Source organism: Gekko japonicus, unplaced genomic scaffold, assembly GCF_001447785.1.
Source record: "Gekko japonicus isolate JY-2015 unplaced genomic scaffold, Gekko_japonicus_V1.1 scaffold666, whole genome shotgun sequence".
NCBI classification, from domain to species: domain Eukaryota; kingdom Metazoa; phylum Chordata; class Lepidosauria; order Squamata; family Gekkonidae; genus Gekko; species Gekko japonicus.
In genome coordinates this window covers 621,407-647,145 of record NW_015160854.1, presented here as the reverse complement: position 1 = coordinate 647,145, position 25,739 = coordinate 621,407, and the positions used below count along the sequence as shown (strand labels likewise).

General features: G+C 50.0%; 1 protein-coding gene across 1 annotated transcript in view; it reads left to right on the top strand.

Moving 5' to 3' along the window:
* The first annotated feature begins 2,464 nt into the window (after window positions 1–2,464).
* LOC107119046 (chromosome unknown open reading frame, human C14orf166) overlaps window positions 2,465–25,739 on the top strand; it is a 29,109-nt gene continuing 5,834 nt past the window's right edge. The window contains exons 1-6 of the mRNA XM_015421473.1: window positions 2,465–2,635; window positions 7,215–7,342; window positions 15,177–15,276; window positions 17,123–17,209; window positions 20,003–20,091; window positions 23,435–23,503. Of these exons, the coding sequence (XP_015276959.1) occupies window positions 2,575–2,635; window positions 7,215–7,342; window positions 15,177–15,276; window positions 17,123–17,209; window positions 20,003–20,091; window positions 23,435–23,503 (534 nt within the window). The 5' untranslated portion in view covers window positions 2,465–2,574. The remainder of the gene's footprint in view (window positions 2,636–7,214; window positions 7,343–15,176; window positions 15,277–17,122; window positions 17,210–20,002; window positions 20,092–23,434; window positions 23,504–25,739) is intronic.

Below are 25,739 nucleotides of genomic sequence, written 5' to 3'. Positions count from 1 at the left end.
TTTCGATGTTTTAGAACACAAAGTAAGATGTGAAGGGGACAAGCAAATGAAAAGGCCGCAGGGGTCATTTCCTGCGGGAGCGCACAGGAGCGGAGCTCCGGCAGTAAGAAGTCCAGGGGGTGGACACATGCGACAAGCCCCGCCCCCTGCTCCCAGAAGCCCTCAGTCGGGCCACCAGGAGCACAGGTAAGTTGCAGAGGGCCCCCCCCGGCCTTCAGGTACAAGCTCTCCCTCCTCTGTGAGGGCAGATCTGCACGTTTCCCCCCCCCCAATATCTAGCAATCCAAAACAGTCCAGTGGCACCTTTAAGACCAAGTTTTATTCAGGTACAAGCTCTCCCTCCTCTGTGAGGACAGATCTGCACGATCCCCCCCTCCCCCAATAGCTAGCCATCCAAAACAGTCCAGTGGAGCCTGAGTGGTGGGTGTTGCCTTCTGACACACGTCCGGTGATGTCAGGGGGTGTGGCATATGCAAATAAGTCATGCTAATAAGGTATGCTAATGAGCTCCTGCACCTCTTTTTCTAAGAAATGACCCCTGGAAAAGGGGGTTGCATAGCACAATTATGTACATAAAAACATAATTATGTAACACAGGGTGTATGAAACAAAAAGCATTTCTCCCCAACATCCCCTTCATCATACTTTCAAAAGGTAAAGGTTTTCCCTTGCTCAAAAGCCTGATATGTAGTCAAAGCAATAAAAACGGGCTTGCTCAAGCTAAACCAGCTTAGAGGGAGCAATGCTCACAGGGGTGCCTGTTGTGGGGAGGGGAAGGGAAAGGAGTTTGTCAGCCGCTCTGAGACTCCTTCGGGTAGTGAAGGGCGGGGGATAAATCCAATCTCTTCTTCTTCTTCTTCTACCTCACAGGGTGTCTGTTGTGAGGAGGGGGAGGGAAAGGAGTTTGTGAGCCGCTCTGAGACTCCTTCGGGTAGTGAAGGGCGGGGGATAAATCCAATCTCTTCTTCTTCTTCTTCTACCTCACAGGGTGTCTGTTGTGAGGAGGGGGAGGGAAAGGAGTTTGTGAGCCGCTCTGAGACTCCTTCGGGTAGTGAAGGGCGGGGGATAAATCCAATCTCTTCTTCTTCTTCTTCTACCTCACAGGGTGTCTGTTGTGAGGAGGGGGAGGGAAAGGAGTTTGTGAGCCGCTCTGAGACTCCTTCGGGTAGTGAAGGGCGGGGGATAAATCCAATCTCTTCTTCTTCTTCTTCTACCTCACAGGGTGTCTGTTGTGAGGAGGGGGAGGGAAAGGAGTTTGTGAGCCGCTCTGAGACTCCTTCGGGTAGTGAAGGGCGGGGGATAAATCCAATCTCTTCTTCTTCTTCTTCTACCTCACAGGGTGTCTGTTGTGAGGAGGGGGAGGGAAAGGAGTTTGTGAGCCGCTCTGAGACTCCTTCGGGTAGTGAAGGGCGGGGGATAAATCCAATCTCTTCTTCTTCTTCTTCTACCTCACAGGGTGTCTGTTGTGAGGAGGGGGAGGGAAAGGAGTTTGTGAGCCGCTCTGAGACTCCTTCGGGTAGTGAAGGGCCATGGGGTATGAATCCAATCTCCTCTTCTCTCTTCACCCTTCAAAAGGTACCACTGGCAAATCCTGAAGGGCCGCAGCCTTCGCCGCGGCTGCAGCTCCAAGGCGAGGCAGGTCTCGACCGGTTGAATCTCTGCCTGCAGTACAGCTTGCTGGGGGAAGAACCAAAATGCTGCTGCGAGTTTCCTGCTGGTTAGGACAGAGTCCACGTGGTTGTCAAAGTACCCCCGACAACAGCAAGTCGGCTACTGTGCATTTAAAAATAAGGCACGAGCAGAAATCCAACAGGTGAAGTCCGTCTTCTCCTGAGGACATGGTGCTTAGCAAGAGGGATTAAATACCACAAAGGACCTGGCAGGAGAAGAGGGGAAATCTTTCGTTATTTATTATTTTTCGGCCAATTTTTTAGTCGACGTGATGAGAGTGAAAAATTTGGGAAAGTCCGTTTCATGATTTTCTAATTAACCTAGACTTTTTAGTTGATTGTGTCATTTTCTGTCTTTGATTTTTAAGGTTGTATATGCCATTAAAGGTTTATTGATTGATTGAGTGATTATTTTTCGCTCAGAAAGCATGCGAAATCACAAAGACCTGCCTCCAGCTGCGATTGCTTAAAGCGAGTTATTGTACACGGGCCGACGCACTTCCACTCTCCCTGCCCCGCACATGTCGGCTTCCACCAACCCCAGTACAGGACCGGAAGTCGTCCCAGTTGACTATGAAGACCGTAACCCTCGAGGCCTGCCTCCCCGTCCCCTTCCAACACGAATCCCCGCCTCCGCAGCCTTTTATTCGCGAAACGGCGTGTCAATTAACTGCCTCATCCATCGTGACCCCTATACCTAGGCGTCGAGCCGCGCCCTCCCCAGTTCTGATTGGCCGGCTGCGGCATACGCGAGGACGGGAGGGCGGGGCTTCTCCTTTCTCCCGTTCGCCACCGCTTCTGCGCAGGCGCGCGCTGCCCGTCTCCTCAGAGGAGACCGACGGATTGAGGCGCTTCGCCGTCGCGGCCGACCGGAGCGGACGGAGTCTCGCCCAGACGCAGCGCCATGTTCCGGCGGAAACTGTCCGCGCTCGACTACCACAACCCGGCCGGGTTCAACTGCCGAGGTGAGCGGGCGCGAGAAGGCCGCGGCCGGGCTCCAGCCCCTCCCCCCCCTTCCACCGCCGTGCCTGGCCTCGCTGGCGCACATGCGCCTCCCTTGGCCCCGCCCACCGCGGCCCGCGCGCCGCTCGGCGCCCCCTCCCCAGACTGGTGACGTGTATTATGAGCCACGCCCCTTTGTTCATTCACGCTTCCCCATCCCCCTTATCGTTCAAAGAATTGTTCCGAAGGAGGGCCTGTTGAATGGGTTGATTTTATTGATTCGGTCGTTGTTGATTGGCGGACCTCCTGATGGCCCCTGGGTTTGGGCCACCGTGTGTGACGTCGAGTGATGGACTGGAGGGGCCCTGGGCCTGATCCAACATGGCTTCTCTTAGGCTCTTATGTCTGGGGCATGGGATGCTAAGGAAGTACTACTTCACCCAAAGAGTGATAACACATTGAATTCACTGCCACAGGAGGTGGTGGCAGCTACAAGTATGGATGGCTTCAAGAGGGGATAAGCATATGGAGCAGAAGTCCATCAGTGGCTATTAGCCACAAGGTAGATAGGAACTCTGCGTATGGGGCAAGTGATGCTCTGTATTCCTGGTGCTTGGAAGGGGGGCAACAGTGGGAGGGCCCTCCTGATGGACCTCCTGATGGTCCCTTGGGTTTTGGCCACTGTGTGACACAGAGTGTTGGACTGGATGGGCCATTGGCCTGATCCGACACGGCTTCTCTTAGGGTCTTATGTCTGGGGCAGAGATGCTCTGTATTCCTGGTGCTTGGAAGGGGGGCAACAGTGGGAGGGCCCTCCTGATGGACCTCCTGATGGTCCCTTGGGTTTTGGCCACTGTGTGACACAGAGTGTTGGACTGGATGGGCCATTGGCCTGATCCAACACGGCTTCTCTTAGGGTCTTATGTCTAGGGCAGAGATGCTCTGTATTCCTGGTGCTTGGGGGGGGGGCAACAGTGGGCGGGGCTTCTGGAGTTCTGGCCCTCCTGGTGGACCTCCTGATGGCACCTGGTAGTTTTGGCCACTGTGTGACACAGAGGGTTGGACTGGATGGGCCCTTGGCCTGATCCAACATTTTTTCTGTTACGTTCTTATGAGGGGATTGGTTAACATGTGGAGCTATGAGTGGCTATTAGCCACAAGATATAGAGGGAGCACTCTGGCAGTGATGCTCTGAATTCTTTGTGCTTGGGGGTCCCCACAGTGGGAGGGCTTCTGGAGTTCTGTCCCTACTGGTGGTCCCTCCTGAGGGCACCTGGGCTTTGGCCACTGTGTGACCCAGAGGGTTGGACTAAAATGCCCATTGTCCTGATCCAACATGGCTTCTCTTATGTTCTTATGAGGGGACTGGATTAACATGTGGAGTGGAGGCCCATGAGTGGCTATTAGCCACAAGGCATAGAGGAAGCACTCTGTCTGGGGCAGTCTTCTTGGTGCTTGGGGGGGGGGGCAAGAGTGGGAGGGCTTCTGGAGTCCGGGCCCCGCTGGTGGACCTCCTGATGGCACCTGGGGTTTGGCCCCTGTGCGACGCAGAGTGTTGGACTGGATGGGCCACTCGCCTGATCCAGCATGGCCTCTTTCATGTTTGTAGTGCATTGTGTGTGTTATATCGCTATGTGAGTTACTCCTAAGAAGTAACTTGAATGGAATATTTTGTTTTTGTTTGGGGCAGAGACCACCAGTCATGGGTGGTCCTTCTGTGAGCAAGGGTGCCAGTGTAGGCCAAACAGAGAGTGATGTTTTTCTGTTCCACAGGAAACCAAAGGGGGGGAGGGTGTTACTCCCATGTTGCTGTCTCCGTGTGTGTTCCCATATTGCGCTTTTAAACCTTGCTCAAATCTCAACACCATCACTGAGCACTGATTATTAAGTCCGCAGTTGGCTCATTTGGCTGCAGTCCTATGCAGAGGTACTGAGAAACTTCCCATATCCCAAACACTTGAAATAAACTGAGTTCATTTGAGTTTTAATTCTGAATATCTCTGTGTAGGATTAAGAATATCAGAAGAGCCCTGCTGGATCAGACCAGTGGTCCATCTAGTCCAGCATCCTGTCTCACACAGGGGCCGACCAGCTCCTCCGGAAGGCCAACAACAGGACACAGAGGCCTTCATAAGAACATCAGAAGAGCCCTGCTGGATCAGACCAGGGGGCCATCTAGTCCAGCATCCCGTCTCACACAGTGGCCAACCAGTTCCTCTGGAGGGCCAACAACAGGGCAGAGAGACTGAGGCCTTCCCCTGATAAGAGCATCAGAAGAGCCCTGCTGGATCAGACCAGTGAGGGTCCATCTAGTCCAGCATCCTGTCTCACACAGTGGCCAACAAGTTCCTCTGGAGGGCCAACAACAGGGCAGAGAGGCCGAGGCCTTCCCCTGATGTAGCCTCCTGGCTCTGGGATTCAGAGGCGTAGTGCTTCTGAATGTGGAGATTCCCCTCAGTCACCATGGCTGGTAGCCATTGATAGACCTGTCCTCTACGAATCTGTCTAATCCCCTCTGAAAGCTGTCTGTTCCTGTGGCCATCCCTACATCCTCTGGCATCGGATTCCACATTTTAATTACCCTCTGTCTTGGACCTGTTGCTCATCAGCTTCATTGGATGCCCTTGAGTTCTATGCTTGGAGAGAGGGAGGAAAAGTTATCTTTGTCAGGTCTCTCCACCCCACGCATAATTCTATAGACCTCTGTCGTTTTCCCCCTTAGTCATCTCTTTCCTAACTGAAAAGTCCTTAATCCACTGCAGCACTTTCCTGTAGATCTCTCGAGTGGGACCAGATGGTGGGTGGAGTTCTGGGGACAGTTGCGAGGCCATAGGGTAGTGATCGGGATAAGGAACAGTTTGTGGGAGGTGACCGCCCCCATCAATGGTTTGTTGCATTCAGACCCCCCCCCCTCCCTCGGTTTTTTCCCTACAATTTGTAGCAGGGTGGGAAAGAGGCAGGTGGTGGAAGGAAGGGGTTTGCAGGAGAAATGTAGCTGGCGGGTGAAAACGTTAAGCAGCTGCAGGCTTCTCTGCTTCCTTCCCTCCCCCAGCAGAGAACTGGGACTCCCAATAAACTGTAGCACATCCAGTAGATGACTCGGACAGGATGCAAAATCGCCTGACTCTCTGTGCAGGATTAACCCACCCAGGCCAGGCCAGGGATGAGGGAATCCTGTACTTTAAAAGGTGGTCAGAAAGACAGTCCTCACCCCACGCGTGGCTTGAATAGTCTCGGTAACCGCGCTTGGTAGCAAAATGCTGGTCTAAATGGTCCCTGGTCTGATGCGGCAGGACTGTTCTTTCATTCTTACATGAAGGGGGAAAGAGCGATGAACATGTGGACTTCACTGCCGCAGGAGGAGGTGGTGGCTGCAAGCATGGACGGCCTCAAGAGGGAATTGGATAAGCATCTGGAGCAGAGGTCCATCAGTGGCTATTAGCCACAAGGTATAGATAGGGACTCTCAGGCTGGGGCAAGGGATGCTCTGTCTTCTTTGGTGTTTGTGTGTGTGTGTGGGGACAGTGGGAGGGCTTCTAGTGTCCTGGCCCCACTGCCGGACCTCCTGATGGCCCCTGGTATTTCTGGCCACTGTGTGACACAGAGTGTTGGAGTGGATAGGCCATTGGCCTGATCCAACATCAGCTTCTCTTATGTTGTGGCCGTCAGACCCCACAGCAGGCAATGAAGTACACACTTGCAGGAAGGTTTTACTTTATTGAAGCCATGAAGCACTTGGAACAGATTCTCTGTTCAGAATAACAAGTTGAGCGTTTGACAGATAGGTTAAAGCAAGTTCATAATTACAGTAGCCAATAGGTATGATTCCCGCTCCCGCCTAGAAGGCGCCCAGCGCGCCCAAACCCTGAGAAGCAACGGTTCCCTACAGTTAAACAATTAGACTATTCCCACACTACATATTTATTACAGACTAAGCAAAAGCCTCTTGCTGCACACCACCTGCGGCCTTGGATTGATAATGCGCCATCAAAGCAAAGCTAGCGTACATGGAAAGGAATGCAGTGGAGGAGATGAGCGCATGGGGGTGAGGATGGACATGCGCACCAGAGTATACTACTGTTACTATGGCAATAGAAGTTGTTGACAAGCGAGGGGGAAGGGGAAGGGATGCAGACAGACCCAATACATACATTAAAGACACATTGGCAGCTTGCTGACAGTGGCCCAGTTTTGGTAACAAAACAGTTTTGTTTCCCATTGGACGCTGCTACAACTTTTTTGGATGTAATGGGGGGGGTTTACAGGTGATAGTGGTAAGAATTGTTGGCAGGTATCTTTGCTCTGGAGAGTACTGCTGGCAGCTAATGATGGTGAGGTGCTTTTTCGAGTAAAATTGTTCTATTCTTGCTCAGAAGTGGGTTCAGGCATTTGACCATATCTCTTAGTTATGAGATCTGGCTCTTCTGAGACTGACTCTGTGTTTGGGGCCTGCTCAGCTGGGATGTAAAATAGAACAGAGTATTTTAGACTGAGGGCACGGAAGGCCTCCGCCCTGGGATAGTATCTCACGCTATGTGGCCTGCATTGCCGGAGCCCGGCTTTCCTTACCTCATGATAACTGTGGTTTGTTTATCTTGGCAGATGAAACCGAATTTCGAAACTTTATCGTCTGGCTCGAAGACCAGAAAATCCGACACTACAAAATAGAAGACAGAGGAAATTTAAGGAACATCCACAGTGCCGCAGAGTGGACAAAGTCCTTTGAAAAGGTAGTATGGCATGAAATTTTCTCAGTGGCGGAAGGCCACGGCTTTGTCTTGCATATTGACTGAAAGAACACTGTAGACTCAGCGAAGCTGCAGGAGAGATTTCAGGCACACTCTTTTCTGTAGAAAAAGAGATTTGGATTGACGGATGAGTAAGCAAGGGCCTGTGTATATGCTTCCATCAAGCTGTAAGAGGATTGCAAAGGGCGAGTGAGTTGGGCGAGGATGGCTAGGGGAAACGTTTAATTTGCGTGCAGTGCCAGGACAGTTCAGACCAAATAGGGTGGTTTGTCACAGAAAGGCCCCGGTCACACGGAGCATTAGGCACGCTAGAGAGACGGAAGATAGGCGGATTTTCCAGGCGTGATCTCACCGCCTCATCTGGGAAGCGTGGAGCTCCCGTGGCGCACCCGAGGCTTCCCGCCGAAGATGCGGGGTAAAAAACTAGTACCTCGGAGGTACTAGTTTCCGGAAACCGCGGGGCAAGGGGCGGGCGTCTGATCGTGTTTCCGGGGGTAGTTCTGGCACCCGCCCATGTCCCCTCGCAAAAAGGTTTTTTTTCCCCCAAGTCTCCACGGATGCGCACAAGCACACAGCGGAGCATGCGCAAATTTCAGTTTTAAAAAAAACCACAACCCCGTTTGCCGCACCGCTCCGCTTTGCCGCGTTGTGTGATCGGCACCTCCCCCCTAACCACGGGAGCTCCACGGGACCTCAACCCGACGCCTGATCGCGCAGTCGTGCGTTAGTTTGCTCCGGGGCAAACAGCCACGCCTTCCCCCCGCATTTTCCTGCCCGTGTGGCCGAGGCCACAGTATAATTAACTTAATGGCATTCACTGACACACATCTAGGCGATGGCCACTAACTTAGGTAGCTTAGACAATGGAGTGTTATTCATGACGGGATAGGTCCTTCTGCCGCCGGAGTCCCTTGCGTGAAAAGCCTGAAGTTGCTTTCTAATGAGTCCATCAAAGTCAGTCTTGTCCCCTCAGGCCGGCAGTGGCTCTCCAGGGTCTCAGGCGGAGGCCTTTCCCGTTGATGCGCAAATCTGTGGCCCATGTGGCCCCGTGGCCGGATTGGAATCACACAGTCGGAGTCCGACGAGTTAGATGAATATCTGTTTATTGCAACTAAAACGGGAAATACAGGGCTGTGTACCTTTCAGCACTTAGCAACACCAAGCTGTATTCTGCCCTAACCAGGAAGGGCAGAGGGTCTTATACCCCATTTGACATCCCATATAATTTACACATTCAGGAATCTCTAATTGGTACCAAGCAGTTAACACCACGGAAGCATCGTTTGACTCTAAACTTTACTATTGGTCTCCCCCTGATGCCAGTCACGTATGTCACTGATTGCTTTTGGTTATCTGGCCTTCAGAACAATGGCAAACATTAGAGAACACTGGGACCCTCTCTGGTCTCAGCGAGGCTAGCCTCTCTCCTTGCCTTTTGGAGAGCTGGCTGATCAGGGTTGTGATTCACATTAAGCTTAGTTCTTGGCAGGTCTCCTGGTACCAGATTCTCCATCGAACAAAAGAACTTAGGCCCCGGTCACACGGCAAAGTTGCCGCGGGAGAGGCACGGATGGTGGGCGGATTATCCGGGTGCGATCACACCCCAACATCTGGGAAGTGGAGCGCACCGGTGGCTTACTGCTGACAATGCGAGTTAAAAAACTACTGCCTCCAAGGTACTAGTAAACGTTTGCCATGGGCTGCCTCCAGACGCCCGTGGTGTGATTGCGCCGGAGTGCGGCATTCCCCTCCGGTCCCTTGTTTACCCACCGGCGCCAAGGGAAGGACCCGTGGTGTGCCGCCGGCGCGTCTGATCGCGTAATCGCGGATCAAACTGCGCCAGGGCAATTAGCCACCCCCCCCCCCCCCCGGCGATATCCGGCCCGTGTGACTGGGGCCTTTATTGTTTTGGGAACGCTCATCTTATAACCTTCGCTGCTGGCATCCATGCAACTTACACATTCCATCCTCTTGCATCCTAATTCCATTTACAAAGGCTTCTAATATTACTTTTTGCTTAATATAACTTCTTATACGGAAAGAAAAATAGAATTATAAAATACGTATGTTCTACTATAGATTTCTTCCATCTGGGCTAAATACCAAAACCTGAATATACAATGATTAAACTCTTATAAAGGCACAGTGTCAGCTGCCAGCATATAAACATGACAGAGGAGATGCTCCATCTAAGCTGCGGAGTCCGGTGAGCAAAAATTCTACTTTGTGAGCATTAGAGTTGTGAGCAGGTGATTTGGCTACTGCGTGAATCAGTTTGCTCTGGAGCCATCCCTTCTTGAGCGAAGACAAGAATGTGTGAGCCGGAGTGTAAAAAACTGTGAGCTAGCTCACACTAACTCAGCTTAGAGAGAAAAAATGGTCAGGACTCACATTCAGAAATCGCACTCATTTTTCCCTTCTCCTACACCATCAGCTCCTGCCAGATCATAAGAACCTAAGTGTTGGGTCAGGCCAATGGCCCATCCAATCCAACACTCTGTGTCACACAGTGGCCAAAAACACCAGGTGCCATCAGGAGGTCCAGCAGTAGGACCAGGACACTAGGAGCCCTCCCACTGTTGCCCCCCCCCCCAGCACCAAGAATACAGAGCATCCCTTGCCCCAGACATAAGAACCTAAGAGAAGCCAGTGTTGGATCAGGCCAGTGGCCCATCCAGCCCAACACTCTGTGTGCGTTCAGACGGGGCGTTTCTGCCGGCATAAACTGCACCGGTTGGAACCGGTGCAGTTTATGCCGGCAGAAACGCGATTTCACTTACCTCCATCTTCCGGATCCCTCCGTTAGACGCCCGCTCACACGCTGCGGGCATTGGCGTTTTTTTTTTTTTTTTAAAGCACAGTTTGAGCATTCACATGGGCAGCCATTCACAGAATGGCGATCTTTGCGCATGCTCAACCCCCCCCCCATTACATTTAAACTTTAAAGGTAAGGACTTACCTTTAAAGTTTAAAGCCCAACCTGGCCTCCCTGTAGTCCCGGACTCCTCCGGGTACTTAAAGTAAGGGCTTTTTTTATTATTTTAACAAACGCTCAGGGCGACTCTTCGCCCGAGCGCATATCGCTAAGTAAAAAAAAAATGGCTGGGGAAAGCCGGAAGCCTCAGGCTTCCGACAGAAGTAGCTGTGGAACGGTGGAGAGCGATCAGACGCCGGGGTGCACCGTTTACAACCGTTGCACTCTGTATACCACCACAGGGGGACCTGGTAGCAGAGTGCAACGGTTTAAAGGGCTTTACACCAGTTAGGGAGAGGAGGCAGATGTGCCCCGTCTGAACGGCGGTGAGTACAACGGTTGGAACCGGCACCCTAACCGGTATAAAGCCCCCGTCTAAACGCACTCTCTGTGTCACACAGTGGCCAAAAATACCAGGTGCCATCAGGAGGTCTAGCAGTGGGGCCAGGACATTAGAAGCCCTCCCACTGTTGCCCCCCCCAAAGCACCAAGAAGACAGAACATCCCTTGCCCTGAGAGTTCCTATCTATACCTTGTGGCTAAATAGTCACTGATGGACCTCTGCTCCATATGCTTATCTAATTCCCTCTTGAAGCCGTCCCATGCTTGTTGCTGCCGCCACCTCCCGTGGCAATGAATTCCATGTGTTCATCACTCTCTGGGTGAAAAAGATCCTTTAACTGGGGATGTTCAGAGGTGGTTTGCAGTTTCCTGCCTCTGCCTCACGGCCCTGGTCTTCCTGGGAGGTCTCGCATCCACATACTCGCCAGGGCCACCGCTGCCCAGCTTCCAAGATCTGACGAGATCAGCCATCCTGGGCTATCCAGGTCAAGCGTGTGTGGGAGGAACATAGCTAAAAACGGAGAATGGACCATTCCATAGCCTGTGGAAATCCCATGCCCTGTCTATGGAAATCCTATGCCAGTTTTGTGTAGTGGTTAGGAACACGGACTCTGATCCGGGAGAACCGGGTTTGATTCACTCACGCCTCCAAATGCAGCTGCTGGTGTGTCCTTGGGTCAGTCACAAGTTCTCTCAGAGCTGTTCTCTCAAGGGCAGTATGGGAAAGCGCTGTCTCAGCCCCACCTACCTCACAGGCAGTATTCCCTCTAAGCTGAGTTAGGGTGAGTTAGCTCACAGTTTTTTAACCTCCGGCTCACACAATTTTTGTCCTGGCTCAGGAAGGACGGCTCCAGAGCCAACTAATTCATGCAGTAGCCAAATCGCTCACTCACAATTTCAATGCCAGTAGCTCACAAAGCAGAATTTTTGCTCACAAGACTCCACAGCTTAGAGGGAACATTGCTCACAGGGTGTCTGTTGTGGGGAGGGAAAGGCAAAGCCGCTCTGAGTGAAGGGCGGGGTATAAATCCAATCTCTGCTTCTTCTCCTCTTCTAATTAATAGATCCTGAGGGCGACCAAGGGATCGGCTATCTCTGTCTCGCACTGCATTTGTACCTCCCAGGTCGACCATTGTGTGAGCCTAGATCCAGCAGGGGGGGAAATGTTGAGCCAGAAAAGCATTCTCACTGACTGGTTTGGTGTTGAGAACCCTCCCACGTAGGAGAAGTGCGAGTTTCATCCCCGGCCACAGCAGTCACATTTGAAAGGCTGGGGTCGCCAGGGCCTGTTCGGGGGAGTCTTCACCGCCCCCTTTCCTTCCTCCTTTTGGGCCAAGCCAGAAAGACCCTTGTAGCCCACCCACCTTCAGGCTAGAGGACGAAAGGCCCTTCAGGTTGCCTCTTGTTCTGGCTAACTAAAAAAACCCACCACTCTGCCATGTTAAATTCTCTGCACGTGAAGACTGAAACAATTGGGGTCTGGGATCGTTCCAACCATGACTGCCGTCTCCATAGATTAGGCTCCAGAGCAATTCTTCAGCCTCATCCGTTAGCCTCTGCCTGCCAGAAGCACAGTGCTCGCGAGTGCTTAGAGCAGGGGTCATTTCCTGCGGGAGCGCACAGGAGCGGAGCTCCGGCAGTAAAGAGCCCAGGGGGCAGGCACATGCAACAAGCCCCACCCCCTGCTCCCAGCAGCCCTCAGTCAGAGCAAGAAGCAGCCAGGTAAGCTGCAGAGACCCCCCCCCCCCCCCCCGCGTCCAAAACGTCCAAAACAGTCCAGTGGCCCTCTGTGAGGGCAGATCTGCACGTGTGTCCCCCCCCCCCCCCAAACTAGCAATCCAAAACAGTACAGTGGAACCTAAGCGGTGGGTGTTGCCTTCTGACACACTTCCGGTGATGTCAGGGGGTGTGGCACATGCAAATGAGTTATGCTAATGAGCTCCTGCACCTCTTTTTCTACCAAATGACCCCTGGCTTAGAGGATGAATGCCAAACTCAGTAGGAGCAGAAGGAAAGCTGGTTTTTATGCCTTGCTTTTTTGCTGCCCTAAGGAGCTTCAAAGTGGCTGACACCTACCTTCCTTTCCTCTCCCCACGACGGTCACCTTGCGAGGCAGGTGGAGCTGAGAGAGTCCTGAGAGAACCGTGACGGGCCCAAGGTCACCCAGCAGGCTTCATGTGGAGGAGGAGTGGGGAATCAAGCCCAGTTCTCCAAATCAGAGTCCACCTCTCTTAACCACTAGACCATGCTGTACTTTTCCCAGCTCTGCAGTGTCGTTTTTGAAAGACGGTGGCCAGAGCGGCACACATCTATATATTTAATAGCCAAGGGTCCCTCTGCGTGCGGATACTTATTTCCGCAGAACAAGGGCACCTGGAGGCTAAAGAGGGGTTTTCGCACACTCGGAGACTCTCCAAGGTTGCAGAAAAATGCAAAAAGTTAAAAAAGTACACGGGGGTGTGTGTTAAACCCCCTCCCCAAATAAAAAACTGAGTTGTCTGCACTTGCACAGTCCGAACCCGTGGTTCCTCACGCCGGACTTGTTGCTTCATTCTGTGGTGGCCTCCCCCGCGGCCAGCAAGACAGCCTTGGAGTAACAAAAAAAACGAGGAAGCGGGCAAAAAGGGGGCGGGGGGGGGGGGTGAGAGAGAGAGGGGGGAGGCAGACTGAGAAGGGGTGGGGGAAAGAGAAGAGGAGAAGAGATTGGATTTATACCCCGCCCTTCACTACCCAAAGGTGTCTCAGAGTGGCTCACAAACTCCTTTCCCTTCCCCTCCCCACAACAGACACCCTGGGAGGCAGGTGGGGCTGAGAGAGCTCTGACAGAAACGGCTCTTTTTCAAGAACAGCTCTTATCAGAGCTATGGCTTGCCCGAGGTCATCCAGCCGGGTGCAAGTGGAGGAGTGGGGGAATCAAACCCGGCTCTCCCAGATCAGAGTCCGCGCACTTAACCACGACACCAGACTGTCTCTTGTCTGAGAAGGGCTGGGGTAAGAGAGGGGTAAGACACGTGAATGGAGAAAGGGGGTGAGAAAGAATTCCTAGAGAAAGGGATAGGGAGGAAAGCTAGCATGCAAGGGGTGAGAGGGGGAGGTGAGGGAAGAGTGGGTGCAGAAGATAAGGGGTGGGTGCAGAAAGACAGGAGGGAACTTTGACCGAGAAGGGGGGGAGCAAAGGTGGGGGAAATGCCCCCCTCCCCGCGAGTCTCTTGCGGGTCTCCCCTTGTAATCCCCAAACAGAGAGTTTGCCTTTTCCCACTGCTGCGGCACACTGGCTTGACACTCCCGTGTAGCTCTCCACTCCGACCCCGAGATCTTTTCCCCAGCAAGTTCAGACCCCATTAACCTATGCTTGAAGTGGGAACTTCTTGGGATTTCAACAAGGCTGATTCTATGAATTCAGGTCGCAGGGTGGCCTCAGTGCACTTAGTTCTTGTGGCCCTTTATTACATGCCCAGGGAAATGTTGATTGCCACTTGGGGTCAGGATTCCATTTTTTTCTCCAGGCCAGTTTTGTTGAAGATCCTGGAGGGTTTTTTGCCATCTTCTTGGAGATGGAGCAGGGAGGTTATTTGTGAATCTCCTGCCTTGTGCAGGGGGTTGGACTAGATGACCCCGGAGGTCCCTTCCAACTCTATGATTGAGTGATTGGCTGACTTCAGATACCCTCTTCCATCTGTTGCTGAAGTCTTTTAAGAAATGAGAAATCCTGGGTCTGCTTAATCGCGAAATCACCAAAGCTCATCTCCTTTATGGGGTTTTTGTACTTGCTGCTTCCCTAATGAAATGCCAGTTCTTGGTAAACCTGTTGTCCTACGATAAAGAAAAACCCTGCAACTTTTATTTTTATTTTTTTAAAGTACCCGAAGGTACACTTTTATTGTTTTCTTATATTCCTAAACACAGACATAAACAACTACAACAAACAACATATAAACCAAAAGACTTATTACAGTTTGTTACTACACCTAATCCATCGCTTCGTTATTCTCTAATATCTGTTAGTATTCTCTAACTCCGTGATTATATATTACTACATCCTCAAATATTATTTCTGCCATATCAGCTTAATCTTTAACTCCATTCACATTATACCAATCATATAGTCTCTTCCAGGTTTTCTGAAATGTCAATTTCTTCGTACCTCTCATTTCCATGGTTAGTTTATCTATTTCCGCCGCTTCTAAAAGTTTATTAATATATTCTGTTTAGTTGGTGTTTCTTGAGTCTTCCAGTATTTGGCATACAATATCCTTGCCGCCGTTGACATGTATACAATCGGGTATCTATCCGTTTCCTCAAATTCTTTCGGAAAAATATTTAACAATAACAATTCTGGAGTAAAGGGAATGTTACATCTTACTATTTTTTCCATTATACAGTGCACCCATTTCCAAAAATGCAACTTTTATTAACGTGTTTACTGTTGAGTGTTCACTGACTTCTCGTTTACTGTTAACCAATAAAGTTCTTATTTTCATCTCTTCTCCCCCCCCCCAGTACCTGAAAGATGTGAATTGCCCCTTCTCCGTACAAGAGCGGCAAGAAGTGATTGATTGGCTGCTGGGATTGGCTGTGAGGCTCGAGTACGGCGACAACGGTACGCTTTGTCTTTCGCAGTCTCTTTGTTTGGAAGGCGGGAGAGCGATTTCTGTTAGTGATTCTCTCTGATCTCAGGAAGGAAGTGGACTTCCTTGGACCTGAGCCAGAGAGAAACCATGAAGGGTGCATGGATGAATGCGGTTAACTGACAATTTGTGGCTTTCGTTTGTACGATACTTAGAGAGTGCTCCTTTTGTGTGTAGTCTTAAGGCAATAGAGAAACTAGTGGAGAGGAATTTGTGTGAATAATTGTCTTAAAATCAAGTAGGAATTACACTTTCCTGAAACTGAGAAGCGTGCATCAGTGATAGAGATGTGAAGGCCTGGGGGAAAACCATTTTTTCCCATTTTTTTCCTGAAGCCTTTTTTGTTTTTTCCCGAAAAATTGAAAAAAGAAAAGAGATTATGGAACGTTTTATTCTAACATGATGAATAAAGTGTTTTAAGACAAGGTGGTCAAATATTTTCCAAATCATTTCTAAAAAATATGTATGTCTTAATTGGGAGGACCGGGTTTGATTCCCCACTCCTCCGCTTGCACCTGGCTGGATGACCTTGGGCAAGCCGTAGCTCTGATAACAGCTGTCCTTGAAAAAGAGCAGTTCTCGAAAGAGCTCTCTCAGCCCCACCTGCCTGACAGGGTGTCTGTTGGGGGAGGGGAAGGGAAAGGACGTTGTCAGCCGCTCTGAGACTACCTCGGATAGTGAAGGGCAGGTTATAAATCCAATCTCTTCTTTTTCTTCCGCATGCCGATGCTCTACCACTGAGCCACGGCCCCTCTTTACAGCTCTCCAGGGACTCAGGTGGAGGTCTTTCCCATCACCTCCTGCCTGGTCCTTTTAACTGGAGATGCCGGGGATTGAACGTGGGACCTTCTGCATGCCAGGCAGATGCTCTGCCACTGAGCCACGGCCCCTCTTTACAGCTCTCCGAGGTCTCAGGGCTGAGGTCTTTCCCATCACCTGCCGCCTGGTCCTTTTAGCTGGAGATGCCGGGGATTGAACCTGGGACCTTCCGCATGCCAAGCAGAGGTTCTGCCACTGAGCCACAGCCGTTCCCCCAAACATATATGAAACTGCCTTCTATTGAATCAGACCTTTGGTCCATCAGAGTCAGTCTTGTGTACTCAGGCAGGCTGCTCCTCTTGGGTCCCAGGCAGAAAGCAGAGGCCTTTCCCATCACCTCCTGCCTGGTCCTCTGAACTGGAGATGCCGGGGATTGAACCTGGGACCTTCTGCCTGCCAAGCAGAGGCTCTGCCACTGAGCCGCAGCGGGGGGGGGGGGGGGGGAGATGTGTTCCCTCCATCAAGGAGAAAAGCAAGTAGAGGAAGGAGGTTTTAGGAGAAAGTGGGGAGTGGGAAGGGATTAGGTCTCTTCTCCCCATTGGCCGCCGCTGCCCTTCTCCCTGTGCCCTTCAGGAAATATTCCACAGAGGGGTGTGCTGCCCCAAACTCCCGGGAGGAAAGGCCAAAGACAAATGCTCAAGACCTGGGTCTGTGCCATGCGTGCATCTGGGCCTTTGTCTCCTTGAAACGTCGACAAATCAGTTGTACTTTTCTGAGAACAAATCCCCCCCCCCCCCCCCCCCAACCCAGGGCCGCCGACCACTGGCAGAGGTCTCCGGCCGCAGGGCCCGTTTCCCCCTCCCGACGGAGGCATCGGCTTTCCATCGCCTGCTTCGCCCCCACCCCCCAATCTCGCCCGGCTGACGGAGGCATCGGCCTTCCGTCGCCCGCCTCGCCCACCATGGGTGCCTGTTCCCTTTTGGGCTTCCTTTGTTTGCTCTCTTCCTCATTCTCAGACCTGCAGTCATTCATGGGACGCAACGTCTTTTGTTTCCACAGCTGACAAATATAAGGATGCCGCGCCCGAGGGCGCCAAGAACGAGGACAACGCGGCCAAAAATGCAGAACCCCTGATCAACCTAGACGGTGAGTGACATCTCGTTGATTGGGGCTACAATTAATTAATTGTACGTAATTGACTGGGGTTGTAATTAATTAATTATTTGTAATTCATTGATTGGGGTTGAAATCATAAGAACATAAGAGACGCCAATGTTGGATCAGGCCAAAGGCCCATCCAGTCCAACACTCTGTATCACTGGCCAAAAATACCAGGGTGCCATCAGGAGGTCCAGCAGTGGGGCCAGGACACTAGAAGCCCTCCCACTGTTGACCCCCCCCCCGGCACCAAAAAGACAGAGCATCACTTGCCCCAGTGCCCCTATCTATACCTTGTGGCTAATAGCCACTGATGGACCTCTGCTCCATATGCTTATCTAATTCCCTTTTGAAGCCACCCATGCTTGTAGCCGCCACCACTTCCTGTGGCAGTGAATTCCAAGTGTTAATCACTCTTTGGGTGAAGGAGGACTTCCTCTTATCCGTTCTAACCCGACCGCTCAGCAATTTCATGGAGTGCCCACGAGTTCTTGTCTTGTGAGAAAGGGAGAAAAGTACCTCTTTCTCTACCTGCTTTATCCCATGCATAATCCTATAAACCTCAATCATGCCACCCCTCAGTCGTCTTTTCTCCAAGCTTATTAATTAATTGTAATTAATTGTAATTATTAATTAATTAATTATTTGTAATTAATTGAATGAGGTCAAGTTTAATTAATTGTTTGCACCTCACAGACTGTTTATATACTGCTTTGATTAATTGTACTACACTGATTATTTCACATTCTGAATCAAATTTAGCATTGGAACATTTTAAAGCTAATCAATTCACAGTAAAGTAGTTCGCTGTTCAGAGTTCCAATAATATTATCTTAGCAACAAGTGTTGAAGTAGAGGGACACAAGCCCAAGAGATTTTATAAAAGGAAAGACAGAACTAAAGGTCTTATTCACCATTTTATTTCTGAACAAGCTTCTTGACTGGAAGCACTATAGACCTATTGTGATATAGATTAATACAGCTGTATTGGTAGTTCACTGTAGATTTATAGTGCCATCTATTGGTAACAAGTTTAAAAAGTCCGGTTAGATCTTAAACACACAGTAAACCCAACAGCCAGGTATAGAAATCTTACAGAGGAAATACAAACAATACTTTCTTCATAGAGAAGGGTAGGTCAACTTGTTTTCCCTTGCTCGAAAGCCAGTCGAATCTGACTCTAGGGTTGCGGTGCTCATTTCCGCTTCCAAGCCGAAGAGCCAGCGCTGTCTGAAGACGTTTCCGTGGTCATGCGGCCGGCGTGACTAAACACCAAGGCGCATGGAACGCTGTGACCTTCCCACCGAAGTGGTACCTATTTATCTACTTGCAACTTCTTCCTGTCGAACTGCTAGGTTGGCAGGAGCTGGAACTAGAGACGGGAGCTCACTCCCTCATGCGGCACACTTGGGTCTCGAACTGCTGAACTACTGACCTTCCACAGCCTGCAGTTCAGCATCTTAACCACTTGAGCCACCGCAGCTCCTTTTTTTTTTTTTAGACTACTTGCCACCAAATATAGAAAATTATGCACACAAAAATACCTTGGATGTGATGGTCTACACTGCCAGGACCTCCATCGCTACGTGTTGGAAGGACACAAAGCCACCTGGATCACTGATTTGGTACAAGAAGTTATGGGATCGATTCTTGATGGAGTGTGTCACCTGCAAACTGAACAAGGCCACTCTTCGGCCGATCTCCACTCAATTCATGGAAAAGTGGAATCCCTTTCTGGACTTCCTCACTAAAGAAGAATTTGTTCCCACATTTTGGTCTCAGTATCATGAATGGTTGTAAATACTGAGCTTCTCTATAGGTTTCATCTACACATTAGGGCTATAACAAAGATTAGCCTGGCCATCCACAAGTTCTGGCTAGGATGTCTCTCTAAGATACACGGAATTCTTTCCCTTTGAAGAAAGGTTAAAGTGCTTAGGGCTCTTTAGCTTGGAGAAACGACAGCTGAGGGGTGACTTGATCGAGGTTTATAAGATTATGCATGGGATAGAGCAGGTAGGGCAAGAGGTACTTTTCTCCCTTTCTCACAATATAAGAACTCGTGGGCACTCCATGAAATTGCTGAGCAGTCGGGTTAGAACAGATAAAAGGAAGTCCTTCTTCACCCAAAGAGTGATTAACACATGGAATTCACTGCCACAGGAGGTGGTGGCGGCTACAAGCATAGATGGCTTCAAGAGGGAACTGGATAAAGATATGGAGCAGAGGTCCATCAGTAGCTATTAGCCACAAGGTATAGATAGGAACTCTGGGGCAAGTGATGCTCTGTCTTCTTGGTGCTGGGGGGGGGGTCAACAGTGGGAGGGCTTCTAATGCCCTGGCCCCACTGGTGGACCTCCTGGTGGCACCGGGTATTTCTGGCCACTGTGTGACACAGGGTGTTGGACTGGATGGGCCTTTGGCCTGATCCAACATTGGCGTCTCTTATGTTCTTATGTAACTCTGAAACACCAAGTTATTACATACTCACAAGATTGATGTTTGGTTACTCTGATTTCTATTGCACATAGTTCACGATGTTGAATCTTTGTACATGTTTTACACCTTTACACGATAAGTTAACATACTGTTTATGTTCGATGTTCTGTATTTAATGTCAAATGATAAGGTTACTTGATTATACTTTGTGAAAAAATCAATAAAATATTAATTTTTGAAAACAAACCTAGCCGGTGAGTGGAGGGGCAGCCCTTTTCTGGCTCTGAAAAGAGTATGATTGGGAGGAAGTCTTTGGAACTGACCAGTGTGTGTCTTTTGCAGTGAATAATCCCGACTTCAAAGCCGGCGTGATGGCTCTGGCGAACCTCCTCCAGATCCAGCGCCACGACGACTACTTGGTGATGCTCAAGGTGAGTTGAACAGCGGGTGGCTCTAACCACTGCCAGTGGTTAGAATACATGTCTCATCTAAAGCTATAGGTACTTCTCCATTTCCCCTCTCCCCCCCCGGTGTTGGATTCTCTGGACTTGGTACTGCCCGGGAACCACAAGAAAAGTAGCATAGCGCCCAAGGCTTGAACGCAGCAGAGCTGGGGCTTGGTGTGGCAGCAGACGTACAAAGTCACACAGAGTAAGCAATCCGTTCTAAAACGAATAAGCAACTTTTATTGAAGGGAATAACATGCTGGAGAATGCAGGTAAGAGATAGACATAGATACACAGTCTGGTGTCGTGGTTGAGTGCGCGGACTCCAATCTGGGAGAGCCGGGTTTGATTCCCCACTCTTCCACTTGCACCTGGCTGGATGACCTTGGGCGAGCCGTAGTTCTGATAAGTAGAAAAGGAAACAAACAGCCGTGATATATAATGCCACAAAAGTCTCCAAAAACTAGACATTTCTTTTTCCAATATCCAGTTTACTGGATGCAATTCAAACGGATGGATTTTGAGGAGTCACTAGGAAATACTACCAGTGAGTTTGTTCAATGGATTGATCTTGTATATCAACGCTATTCACTTTGACAAAGTTGCACACGAAACGAGATGATCTGCCTGATCGGTTGGTGTTGATGGCGTTTGAATTGCATCCAGTAAACTGGATATTGGAAAAAGAAATTTCTAGTTTTTGGAAACTTTTGTGGCACAATATATCACGGTTGTTTGTTTCCTTTTCTACTTCCTTCCCATGATCTCTCTCCTTGGTTTGCATAGTTCTGATAAGAGCTGTTCTTGAAAAAAGAGCAGTTTCTGTCAGAGCTCTCTCAGCCCCACTGACCCCAAAGGGTGTCTGTTGTGGGGAGGGGAAGCGAAAGGAGTTTGTAAGCCGCTCTGAGACTCCGGGTAGTGAAGGGCGGGGTATAAATCCAGTCTCTTCTTCTTCTTCTAAATGGGTTGGAACACTTTCCCATTGAAGAAAGGCTAAAGCGCTTGGGGCTCTTTAGCTTGGAGAAACAATGGCTGAGGGGTGACATGATCGAACTTTATAAGATTATGAGTCGGATAGAGCAGGTAGAGAAAGAGGTACTTTTCTCCCTTTCTCACAATGCAAGAACTCGTGGGCACTCCATGAAATTGCTGAGCGGTCGGGTTGGAATGGATAGAAGGAAGTCCTTCTTCACCCAAAGAGTGATTAACACATGGAATTCACTGCCACAGGAGGTGGTGGCGGCTACAAGCATGGACAGCTTCGAGAGGGAATTAGATAAGCATATGGAGCAGAGGTCCATCAGTGGCTATTAGTCACGAAGTCTAGATAGGAACTCTCAGTCTGGGGCAGGTGATGCTCTGTATCCTTGGTGCTTGGGGGGGGGTTAACAGTGGGAGGGCTCCTAATGTCCCGGCCCCACTGCTGGACCTCCTGATGGCCCCTGGTATTTTTGGCCACTGTGTGACAGAGTGTTGGACTGGATGGGCCATTGGCCTGATGCAACATTGGCTTCTCTCATGTTCTTATTACCAACTCTAACTAAGTAGATGGTGTATAACTGATGTAAACACTGTATAATGACTACTCAGTTCTGTAACATTGTTAGTTATGGTTGGGAACAGCTTTGTTTGTATCTTGACCTTCCTATTGGATATGTTGATTTGTACACAAAATGTTAATAAAATTTATTAAAAAAAAAAATAGATGGTGTTGGATGTTGGGTGCATGTCCAGCCTCCATGGTGCAAGATGCAGAGATCATGCGCCTTCTCTCTGTGTGTGCGAGAGAGAAGGGTGAGAGAGCGGAAACAGGAAATTGCCCCTAAGAGTTGTTTTCTTCTTCAAAAGAAAGGATCAGATAGCAGGAAGGAAAGGATGCTCAGTGTGTCCTGACCAATGCTCCCTCTAAGCTGTGGAGTCTTGTGATCAAAAATTCTGCTTTGTGAGCTCCTGGCATCAAAGCTGTGAGCCAGCGATTTGGCTGCCACATAAATTAGTTTGCTCCAGAGCCACCCTTCCTGAGCTAGGACAAAAAAGTGTAAGCTGGACGCTAAAAACCTGTGAGCTAGCTCACACCAACTCGGCTTAGAGGGAACACTGGTCGTGAACTCTCTTTCTAAACTCTTTGGTGCCCTCTCTCAAGTCTGAGACAGGAGACAGCACCAAGTCCTCCATTTCTAACACCCGGAAGACTGCCTTGAACCATAAGGACAGGCAGGATAAGTTTTATTAAATCAAGCAATAAAAAGTTTTTAGTCACGCTAGCCATCCGTTGAACTTTATTTCAGGGGCTTGAAAGTTCGGGGGAAAGGGTACTGTTATTGTCCATTTTGCTGCTGTGAGTGAAAATGGCCTTTTCCCAAAATATTCCCAGGCGTGGTCTGCCCATCTATAGAAACGCCTGCCTTGTTATCAACACTCTCTCTAAGCTGTGTAGTCTTGTGAGCCAAAAGCCTACTTTGTGAGCTCCTGGCCTTAAAGTTGTGAGCGAGCGATTTGGCTCCTGCATAAATTCGTTTGCTCTGGAGCCCTCCTTCCTGTGCTAAGACAAAAACGTGTGTGAGCCGGAGGCTAAAAAACCTGCGAGCCAGCTCACACTAACTCGGCTTAGAGGGAACACTGCTTGCCATATGGTTATTCCTCTTTTATGGTTTATTTAGAACGCGAAAGGTGTCCAGGATGTGCTCCTCCACCTGCCGTCCCGTCAGTTTGACCGAGGAGGCGGTGCCGGAGACGGTGCTGTGAACTATTTGGTTTATAAAAGCCTTCGAGTAGAAGGGCAGATTTTGGGAAAGTTTGGCAAAAAGAGGAAATAACTTCTTTACCCAGTGAGCGATTAAGAATTCACTGCTAGAGGATGTCGAGGTGTCCCCAGGCATAGATGGCTTTAAAAAAGGATTAGGCTGATTCACAGGGGAGAAATCCACCAGTGGCTACTACCAGTGTTCCTTCTAAGCTGAGTTACTGTGAGCTGGCTCACAGTTTTTTAGCCTCCAGCTCGTTGATTTTTGTCTTAGCTCAGGCAGGATGGGGCTCCAGAGCAAACTAATTTATGCAGTAGCCAAATAGTTTGCTCACAACTTTAATGCCAGTAGCTCACAAAGTAGAATTTTTGCTCCTAAGGCTCCACAGCTTAGAGGGAACATTGGCTACTACCCACAGTGACTAAAGGGAACCTCCACATTCAGAGGCACTAAGCCTCTGAATCCCAGAGCAAGGAGGCAACATCAGGGGAAGGCCTCTGATGTATAAAGAATGGTTCACCCCACTGCGTGTTAAAAGGGTCACGGGTTCGAGGCTTCACCTGGACCTTCTTTTCCTTCCCAAGGCAATTCGCATCTTGGTCCAAGAGCGCCTGACGCAGGACGCCGTCGCCAAGGCGAGTCAGTCGAAAGAGGTAAGTCGCTGGGCTGCCTGTGGATTGTTCGCCGGAAACTGGGCCTTTGCCCCGGGGCCTTCTTAAATATGCTTCAGATGTTTGAATGAAGTGATTGTGAACGGGACTCTCTCTGCATGAAGAACACTGGGGAACCGTTGTTTCTTCTTTTTCAAATGGGGGTATTGGAGAAAGGATCATATTTCAGAAGTAACGGCGACGCCAGTCAGTTGCTTGAATGAAAAGCCGCTTCCCCCCCAGAGCGGGAGCCTAACAGAGGTTCTTTTAGTATCGTGCGTTTGGGGAAAATGTCTGAACTGCTCCGCTGTACGCAAGAGTTTCTCTGTAAGGCATCTCTGGCTGTCGGCCCTCCACAGCTCAGCTTCACTCAAACCACAGACCGTCTTTGAAACTGTCCAAAAAAACCCCCAGTCCTGTAACGAAATGCAAGAACTGCCTAAGTTAAGGTGCCCTTGAGAATAATCTGTTTGGTGTCGTGGTTAGGAAAGCAGACTCTAATCTGTGAGAATCGGGTCCGACTCCCCACTCCTCCACATGCAGCTGGGCAAGATGTAGTTCTGTCAGAGCTGTCCTTGAAAAAGAGCAGTTCCTGTCAGAGCTCTCTCAGCCCCACCTGCCTCACAGGGTGTCTGTTGTGGGGAGGATAAGGGAAAGGAGTTTGTAAGCTCCTCTGAGACTCCTTTGGGTAGTGAAGGGTGGGGTATAAATCCAATCTCTTCTTCTTCTTTTACCTCACGATGTTTGTTGTGGGGAGGGGAAGGGAAAGGAGCTTGTAAGCCGCTCTGAGACTCCTTTGGGTAGTAAAGGGCGGGGTATAAATCCAATCTCCTCTTTTTCTTCTAATCTGGAGAACCAGGTTTGATTCCCCACTCCTCCACGTGCAGCCATCTGGGTGGCCTTGGGTCAGTCCCAAGTTCTCTCAGAGCTGTTCTCTCAAGGGTAGTCCTCAAAAGAGCTCTCTCAGCCCCACCTGCCTCACAGGCAGTGTTCCCTCTAAGCTGAGTTAGTGTGAGCCAGCTCACAGTTTTTGAGCCTCCAGCTGACACATATTTGTCTCCGCTCAGGAAGGAGGGCTCCAGAGCAAACTAATTTATGCAACAGCCGAATTGCTCGCTCACAACTTTAATGCTAGTAGCTCACAAAGTAGAATTTTTGCTCACAAGACTCCACAGCTTAGAGGGAACATTGCTCACAGGGTGTCTGTTGTGGGGAGGGGAAGGGAAAGGAGATTGTAAACCACTCTGAGACTCCCAAGTGCAGAGCAGGGCGTAAATCCAGTCTCCCCCATTTGCAGAGCAGAAACTTGTCTACAGCATATTTTACATAGCTGTGTTTTATCTCTCTCTTCCCATGAAAGCTCATAGTCATAGAATAGATTTAAAATCAAGTGAAGGCTTAATTCAAGCGGGATGCTAACTGAGTCAAAAGCCCAGGGGCTGCATGGTGCCTCATTGAAGCTGGGTCGTTACCCACGCCAAGCAGCCATGTGGCATGATTTGCATGGGCAGCAGCCCAGTTGGAAGAAGAAGAAGAGATTGGATTTGTACCCCACCCATCACTACCCAAAGGAGTCTCAGAGCGGCTGACAAACTCCTTTCCCTCCCCCTCCCCACAACAGACACCCTGTGAGGTAAAAGAAGAAGAAGAGATTGGATTCATACCCCGCCCTTCACTACCCAGAGGAGTCTCAGAGCGGCTGACAAACTCCTTTCCCTTCCCCTCCCCACAACAGACACCCTGTGAGGTAGAAGAAGAAGAAGAGATGGGATTTATACCCCGCCTTTCACTACCCAAAGGAGTCTCAGAGTGGCTTACAAACTCCTTTCCCTCCCCACAACAGACGCCCTGTGAGGTAGAAGAAGAGGAGATTGGATTTGTACCCTGCCCTTCACTACCCAAAGGAGTCTCAGAGCGGCTTACAAACTCCTTTCCCTTCCCCTCCCCACAACAGGCACCCTGTGAGGTAGGCGGGGCTGAGGGAGCTCTCTCAAGAACTGCCCTTGAGAGAACAGCTCTGAGAGAACATGTGACTGACCCAAGGCCACCCCAGCAGCTGCACGTGGAGGAGTGGGGAATCAAACCCGGTTCTCCCAGATTAGAGTCTGCATTCCTAACCACGACACCAAACAGATTATTCCCAAGGACACCTTAATTTAGGCAGTTCCTGCGTTAAGTTACAGGACTGGGCGTTTCGTTGGACAGTTTCAAAGACGGTCTGTGGTTCTAGCGAAGCCGA